The sequence below is a fragment of the Acomys minous genome, assembly GCF_964271855.1.
Source record: "Acomys minous genome assembly, chromosome: 4".
In the NCBI taxonomy this organism is placed as follows: domain Eukaryota; kingdom Metazoa; phylum Chordata; class Mammalia; order Rodentia; family Muridae; genus Acomys; species Acomys minous.
In genome coordinates this window covers 52,647,228-52,656,057 of record NC_140486.1, presented here as the reverse complement: position 1 = coordinate 52,656,057, position 8,830 = coordinate 52,647,228, and the positions used below count along the sequence as shown (strand labels likewise).

Below are 8,830 nucleotides of genomic sequence, written 5' to 3'. Positions count from 1 at the left end.
TGGATTCTCACATTGTTTTATCGCTTCAACAATTATCAATCTTATTCCAATGAAGCCCAGTTATCCTGAAGTAAACTCTTACACATCATATTGTTTTTCCGATAAGGTCACTTTACTGAGTTCAAGCTGCCGTAGAACCCACTTTGCAGCTCAGGTTGGCCCTCACTAAGCCGTCCTTGGCCTTCTACCTGATGCTGCTCAGATTCTAGGACTGTGTCACCAAAACAGCTGCTGCACCGTGTGTACATAAGTCAGTGTGTATGCTCAACACATAAGGAATTTTAAAAACAAACACGTTATTACTTCCATTTAAAATTAACTTTAATTATTTGTTTATAAACAGGGTCAGTCTACGTAGCTTTAGCTGTCCTGGAACTCTCTCTGTAGACCAGGCTGGCCTTCAACTCACAGATCTGCCCGCCTTTGCCTCCTCAGTGCTGGGATTAAAGGCGTTCACTACCACGCCTGGCATTAACCTCAATTTCTTAACAAATATCCTGTGATCTCTTTACTCCTTTTACAATCCCTCATCCATTTCAGTCATTTAAATCCTTTCTGCGCTATGAGTCTTCTACTTTTGCTGCTGCTACCCAGCGGCCCGCCTGAAAGCGATTCCCCTCTACCAACAGGAAAACAACGCTACCCAGAAGCAAGCCAGGGGGAGGGGGGCGGAGAGGAGGGGAAAGAAGCGACCTGCGGAACCAAAGTTGCACCTGGCCCGCGGGCTCCGAGGGGACCAAATTTTGTGGTACACCAAAGGCAGTACTTGCTAGCGCAATTGGCCCCGGATCCCGGAAGTAGTCCTCAATCTCCTGCTCCGGCATAGGCTCCTCCACGAGGGATCTAAAGCTCCTGGTGAGCACTTTCTACTCTGCTGCCCCCTGAGCTGAACCCCGGCTGCGGCGGAGATGGAGAGCTCCGTGGAAGGCCGCGCGGCCAGCGTGCTGTTCGCGGGGTTCCGGGCCCTGGGGCTGTTCAGCAACGACATTCCACACGTGGTGCGGTACAGCGCTCTCAAGCGCCGCTTCTACGTGACGACTTGCGTGGGCAAGAGCTTCCACACGTATGACGTGAGTGATTTCCTCCACCCGCTTCCCAGGAACCAGGACTGCCTAAAGTGTAGTCCTACTTTCGCCTCCCACCTACCTAGGGTTTCCCTTTTTGTTACCCTGCCTTACCGTAATCACGGTCTTGTGCTGTCCTCATGGCATCTTTGTGCCCTCGCAGTCCACCTGGGGGCGAGTTTCGGAGGACTTTTCTGACCCGGGGGGAAACTACTGGAGAGTATCTCAGTGGTTTGGCACCCCTAAGGATGTAAACAAATAAGGCAAGACCCCATCCCTCGTTCATAATTTTTTTTTCTACTTCTTAGGCATTTTATGGTATAATTGGCTACAAAAGATTTGCTTGGAAACCCAGACTAAAACACAGTGGAAGAAATAGAAACGATGAGATAAAGATTGAAGGAACCGTTCGCATTTGATGTTTGAGCATTATAGCAACCTGAATAAACTAGGACTGAGAAACATTCAGTTACTTGCCAAGGGCCTTCCTCTTAGTGACGATGTTTAACTTTTAGTAGCTTATCAGTCCTTGCAATCGTTTTCTGTTTATTTTATGCAAAAGGATGCAAATTTTTAATAAGGACATCTAGAGGCTGGGAAGCAGATGAATTAATGGCAGAGTAGGTGTGGCCGAAGAGCTATTATCGTCTTGGGTTTCTGAAAGCCTGGTTTAAGAATGTTGAGAAGAGTGGGTTATAAGGAGCTTATTCACCCTGTAGGAGTGTGTTGGTGCTTCCTCCTTGCTTGCCAGCTTTGGGCTTTGCTCTAGTTTCCTAGCTCAAGTGTGACTTTTCTGTTTCTCAGTTCAACTTTCTTGAAGTTGTCTTTGGTCTAGTGCTCTCTTGCTACCCTGTTACACAGTTAGACATAAACACATTTTCCCCTACTCTGCTTCCAGACAAACCCTGTGGTTAGAAAAGTAACACATCCAGAAATGTTAATAAAAATGTTCCCTTTGCATGTCTACTGAAGTTTACTGGTAAGAAATCAGCTCCAGTCTCCCCCTTTTTTGAATTTTTACATTTACTGTTACCATAACAGGGTGACATCTGAAGACTGTACCTGTCATACCAACCAGGGCATTGTCTGAAACTGGAAGTAATTTAGAGGTGGAAATAGGAGCCTTTTGTGTTCCCGTCACTGATATGTCCAAGACATTTGTAAGGTGCTTTGGTCTACCATTTGCCTCTCCTGGAGCTTTGATTATGGTCTCAGACTTCCTACAGAATAGCTTATTTATTATACAAGAAAAATAGGCAGATTTTTGGATAGCTAATATTGAACATTTACTGTATAATTGGCCCCATTCTGTTCTACAAATGTTTACTCAAAATCTCATTGATCCTATAATGTGCATATGTATCGGAGCGTTCACCCCCTTTTTTTCCCCAGAAAGTGGAATTTGAGGCACATAGTCGTTAAGTAAAAATTCCTGATGTTACACAGCTGGATTATACCCATATATTAAGATCACTGAGTTACAGTGTGCTAACTAGTAATGTCCACTACTGTGTGGCCCAGAAACTTCTGGGCCAAGTGGTTTTCATATTTTTATTAAAATTGGTGGAAGATCAAAAATATTTGGTGACATGAAAACTATGTAAAAATTAGATTTTGATACATAAAGTTTATTGGAGTCCACCCAGGCACATTTATTATGAGTATTTGCTTTTATGCCACAAACAAAATCTGTGTGGCCCAGAAAGCCTGAAATTTTACTCTTGGACATTTACAGAAGCTGTTTCTTCTCTTATCACTGCTGGCAAAGCAGGGGAAAACACCAGCATTATTAGTAAAAGAGGTGAGGACCAGCGAGGAGCTTTCTTTGGAAAGGACAGCATAGCAGATTCATAAGGAGCTAGCAACCTAATTGTAATTGTTTTTGTTAATGAAAACGTGTTTAATTCTTTTTCTTTTTTAACAACAGGTTCAGAAGCTTAGTCTGGTTGCAGTAAGTAAGTGTACTTTTTTGTAAATTGGTATTTGCTATATTTAGTTTTTATTTTGTCATAAATATTTTGTTTGTCTTGTTTGTTCTGTTTGTTTTGTTTTGTTTTGTTTTTGACTGAAGCAGGGTTTCTCTGTGTAGCCTTGGCTGCCCTGGACTCGCCTTGTGGACCAGGCTGTCCTGGAAGTCACAGAAATCCACCCGGGTATTTTGTCTTAAATTTAAAGGGCAGGACAGGATCATGTTTTATTGTTAGTTGTCATGCTACTTACTTGTAATTTATCAGAACTTGTTTTTATGATCTACATGAATTTATTTATTTTTGGTTTTTCGTGACCGGATTTCTCTGTATTAGCCTTGCCTGTCCTGGACTTACTTTGTAGACCAGGCTGGCCTCGAACTCACAAAGATCCACCTGCCTCTGCCTCCCAAGTTCTGGGATTAAAGTTGTGCTCCACCACCGCCCTGCAAAGATTTATTTATTTATTATGTATATAGTGTTCTGCTGCCTATATGTGTGCCTGTACGCCAGAGGAGAGCACCAGATCGCATTACAGATGATTGCTGGGAATTGAACTCAGGACCTCTCATAGAGCAGACAGTGCTCTTAACCTCTGAGCCATCTCTCCAGCCCCGTGTTGGTTTAAGTAAATAAGCAAAAGAGAGTAAACTAAGTTGAGTAAGAAAGTGAATTAATTGGTAGTTCTAAAGAAAGTACTGTTGTGTGATCCCCAAATGGAACATACAGGATAAAATGTACTTATGACTATCCTCTATCTGCTAAACTCCTTAGTCCTTAGAGAGGAACAGAAATGAAGGCCAAGGAAATTATATCGTGTGAGAGTGTGTAGAGGTAATAGGCGTGATTACTTTGGAAAAGACTGAGTTGAAACCACATTGTACATGATTATTTTAGAAGTCAACATATAACTACTGTATAGAGTTTGTCAGAGTTACTCAAAGTTATCATTTACTTTAAAACTATTTTTGAGGAGCTGGAAAGATAGCTCAGAGGTTAAGAGCACTGACTGTTCTTCCAGAGGTCCAGAGTTCAATTCCCAGAAACCGCATGATGGCTCACAACCATCTGTAATGTGATCTAATGCCCTCTTCTGGTGTACAGGAGTACATGCAAGCAGAGCACTGTATACATAATAAATAAATCCTTTTTAAAAAGAAAATATTTCTGAGTTACTAAAAGTCTTCACATTGTTTAAGATGTTACAGTTACATATATTATGTATCCATGTGCCAGAAGTTTGTATATTAAGTGTTGATTTTTTTTCCAAACTCTCAAAAAAGCTTTTTCTTTCTTTAGAATTCTGTTATATCTGCACACCATATATATTCATAATACTGAAGTTAAAATTTGATACCAATTCTTGTTTTTATTTAAATGCATACTTTTGAATTATACTCATGAAAGTATTTTACGTATACTTAAGATTTCTAGTCATTCCACAGTCTTAACAACCCACATTTCCTTTATGTTTTTCCCTAGGTAACTCTGTTCCACAGGATATCTGTTGCATGGCAGCTGATGGGAGGCTAGTCTTTGCTGCATATGGAAATGTTTTCTCTGCATTTGCCCGTAATAAAGAGGTTTGTATCGTGAACTACCTTAGCTTGCTTTATTTTTTCCTATTATGGCAGTTTCTAGAGGAAGAGAAGATGGTGTGTGTGTGTGTGTCTGTGTCTGTATTTGTGCATGCTAATGAAAAAAATTAGTGAAAAAACTGTAGTCACTGTGTATTCAGGGGTTAGCGGAACAAATTAGAGACAGGGAGACATTAGGAACGTCAGCTGTGGAGAAACTTACTCCCTCCTGGGCCAAAGAACCAAGGCAAAGAGTAGAGTTACTGGGTCCTAGTGGGGACTGGAGCCCAGGACAAGAAAGAAATTTAGTTATGGAAGGACCAGCTATGATAAAGTGTTTCTGTGTCGAAGCAGAAAGGTGTAAGGAAAAAAATCATCTACTGTTTTCTCCAAATCCTCTGGAAGTCAGTATTGGTAGAGTATGTGGAGGCCAGTCTTCTGGGGCGTACCATTTCTCTAGGGTGCACGCTGTCGCCCTGGCAGCACTGGGAGAGGGGCCTGTGTGTTGCATGCCACTTTTTTTTTCCTCTAGTTTTTCTAGACAGGGTTTCTCTGTGTAGCCTTGATTATCCTGAACTCACATTGTAGACCAGGCTAGCCCTGAACTCACAGGGATATCCACCTGCCTCTGCCTCCCGAGTGCTGAGGTTAAAGGTGTGCACCACCACCGCCCGGCACATGCCACTTTTCTAGCTGCAGCTGAGAGGCTGAGCTCTCATTACTGATGTCTTCCTACTCCACACTTCACTTCCTTATTATTGAGCAGCTTGAGTGAGCAGCTCAACGAGCCTGGTTCCTTCTTATTTCATCGTTTAATCTCAGATAGTTAAAAATTGCACTTAACATGAGTATTTTAGTTGTTAGCATATTTTCTGGATTATATAATAATATTACATGATGGGCTGAGTAACATGAATTTCTTTTCAACTTTGGCATTATAGATAGTGCATACTTTTAAGGGCCACAAGGCAGAAGTCCGTCTTTTGCAGCCCTTTGGGGATCATGTTATCTCAGTGGACACCGACAGTACTCTTATTATTTGGCACATATATTCAGAAGGTAAGGCTGTTTCTTTACCTTGGGATAATGTGTATATTTATGTATGTAGTTAATGAACTCTGAAAACCGTGTGTTCTGTACCAGAGTTTTCACATACACACAGTAAAACACTGGAGAATATTTAAGCATGTATGGGGGAAAAGGTTCTAAATAAGCAGTTTTACTTAGATTGTGAACTATTGTGGACATATTAGAATGCTCACCTCAGGGAACACATTCTCATTGTAGTTCTTCAAGGTTGGGGATGTGTTGTGATGTGGTTTTCTCTGCAATATAAATTTGGAAACACCTGAGACATTCTTGGGTAATATCTTCAACTTCAAGTAAAAGAAATTATAGTTGTCAGCTTGAAGATCCTGTAACCTGAAAAAAAAATATTTATCCTCTTTCAAAGGCTGAGAATCTGATACTTCTTTGCAGTAGCAGTGTGTTTAAGGGTGGTGTAATTGTCACAGGTTAGGAGTTTACCACCAGGATATCCCTAGCTTTCCTTAGTAAGGTAGTGTGGGTCCGTCCTGCATTGGGTCTATTAAGTTACCTGCTTGAGTTTTTAGTTACTATTATCTCTCAGTGATCTATTGACCAGTGACATATGCTTGTTTTTAGTAACTCTTTAGAGAGTGCCCTTCTGAGAGGTGTACTGTGTCCTCATTGAAATTACTAACCCTCTGTTTTCTCTTTGTTCATGTAAGAAAGTATTTTCTGTGGAGACAGGTGCTCATAAGGTCTCAGCATCTGGCTCCTTCTTGATGCTAATGCCAGGGGTTGGTGTGGCTGTTACAACTGCACAGTGAAATAGGTTCTTCCTGGAGCTGTTTTTAGTGACTTTAAGTAAGGCAAGAACCTCTCAAAGTAGCACTCTAAAGTTTGTACACATTTGCCTTTACTTACCTTCTCCATTGTGCCTTCTTTGATACTAAACTTTTGGCAGCATATTGAAACATTGTTTTAGTCACAAACTAAATTAAAACCAAAATAAATAGGAATTTTAAATGTAGTAAACACTATTTCTAAGAGGTTTTTGATTGTCCAGCAAGTGACTGACTGTTGACTGTGCTACTCCCTACTCTGCAGGGTGATAACTTGCCTTCTGTATCGGACACTTCTGAGGAAATGTAATCATTACTGTGGGTTTTGATGAGGTTTGCCTCTTAGGGATTTAATTTCAGTTGCTTGTAGAGCTTTGCAGATACTTTGTGTTTCATTTAGAACTAAATCATAGAAATTCTAGTGTTAACCCCCAGGATCATTTTTAATCCTTTCTGTAAACTGATTTGGCAGGATAATTTTGAGCAGTAGTATTTACACTTCATTTTTAATAGTCTTGATGGCATTTACAAGTTGCCCTGTCACATTTTACTTCTCAAGAAATTTTATTGGATAAAGGGCTGGTGAGATGGCTCAACAGATCAAGGCATTTGCTGCCAAGCCCAGTGATCTGTGTTAGTCCTGCATGGTGGAGTGAGAGAACAAGCTCTTGTAGATGCCTTCTGACTTCCACATGCACACTGTGTACACGTGTGTCCATCACATACACACACAAAAATATTTTTTAAGACGAGTGTTTATAGGTTAAAATGTAAGTCTTTTATTTATAGTAAGTCATTGGTGTGATTTTGTATGTAGTAGATGTGAGTATATGAAAAATGCATAAAACTATTTCATAAACAGTAACTGTGTTAATAACTTTTACTTTTGTAGAGGAATACCTTCAGTTGACTTTTGATAAGTCAGTTTTTCAAATTTCTACAATTTTGCACCCAAGCACCTACTTGAATAAAGTCCTACTGGGCAGTGAGCAGGGAAGCCTACAGTTGTGGAATGTAAAATCCAAGTAAGCGCTTAATTGTAAATGCTTTAATTCTCTATTTGTCTTTATCTACTGCTCCCTCAAGGATTGTGAAGTCTCTGTTCATTCTGTTTCCCTAATACTGCATTTGAAATATTGCCCTGACATGAGCATACGTGGCTGCCGCATATTGTCCTGGCACGTGGTGAGCGGCACAGAAATGCCCGTTGACCAGTGTTCACCAGTGGCGCATGATTGGGAAGACCCCGTATAGAGTAAAGTAATTGCACAGTGACTGGGAGAAGTGCTTTTTAAACAGCTAGTACTTTAATCACCACCAATCTAATTATTATCTACTATTAGTAGAGATGGAAGACCGCCTCAGTGATTTTAAATATATAGTTAATTACCTGTTATGTGAACACTAAGCCAAGGAGAAGGGAAGGCAGCGCAACCTTTATGTAGTATTTTAAAAAGCAAACAAGGGGCTGGAGAGATGGCTCAGTAGTTAAGAGCATTTTCTGCTCTTGCAGAGGACCTGGGTTTGGTTCCCAGCACCCACTTCAGGCGGCTCACAACTGCCTGTAACTACAGTTCCAAGGGATGCCACGCCTTTTTCCTCAGGTACCAAGCATGCATGTGGTGCACATCCATATATGGGGACACTTACACATACAAATACAGTATTTGAGTCCTCCTTAGTTGTCCTGTCTGAAGCCATTGTAAATTTGCAAAGGGAAGGTTTGATGTTAATCCTGGTTCATGGTTTTCAATCAGTGTTCAGTTCTACTTCCCACCGTTGATTGCCTGCCTGCCCTGTGCTAGGTTCATGCTTATTGACCAAGATCTGTTTCAGTCCGTGAAGTTATTTTCTTAGGGGTTTTTTTTTTCTTTTGCATTACTTGCTGTACGTTTAAGTATCTATTGCATAATTACTGAGTAAACTAAACTATGCTCATTTGCACAATTGAATGTATGACTTAATACTTTGGTGATTGTGTTTTCCAATCTTCGCTTCATGAACTTTTTTTGTTAATGGTTTGATTCTGAAATCATGTATATACAAATACTACTCACATCAGTAGTGATGTTTCTAAAAATAATTAAATTGTAGTCAAAAATATTTTTTATTTTATATTTGGCCTTTTGTTCACAATGTTACTGAAGACCTGGAGTCTCAGCTTGAGATCTAAAGTCCATCCGGGCTCTGTTACTGACTAGCTATGCCAGGTTAGCTTAATTACTTCACTTCTCTTTTGTTTTCCGGAAAATGGTCAATGCAGATCACATTTACTTTATGTGATTACATTTTGAATACTAAGTAAGTTGACATATGTTCTGAGAATAGTGAGTGCTGAAGCAGGAATTTAATAA

At 40.4% G+C, this 8,830-nt stretch overlaps 1 protein-coding gene across 1 annotated transcript in view; it reads left to right on the top strand.

The window, feature by feature from the left end:
• The first annotated feature begins 771 nt into the window (after nucleotides 1-771).
• Nucleotides 772-8,830, top strand: part of WDR36 (WD repeat domain 36) — a 31,258-nt gene continuing 23,199 nt past the window's right edge. Inside the window, exons 1-5 of the mRNA XM_084778256.1 lie at nucleotides 772-1,070; nucleotides 2,992-3,019; nucleotides 4,514-4,614; nucleotides 5,550-5,667; nucleotides 7,369-7,501. Of these exons, the coding sequence (XP_084634382.1) occupies nucleotides 909-1,070; nucleotides 2,992-3,019; nucleotides 4,514-4,614; nucleotides 5,550-5,667; nucleotides 7,369-7,501 (542 nt within the window). The 5' untranslated portion in view covers nucleotides 772-908. The remainder of the gene's footprint in view (nucleotides 1,071-2,991; nucleotides 3,020-4,513; nucleotides 4,615-5,549; nucleotides 5,668-7,368; nucleotides 7,502-8,830) is intronic.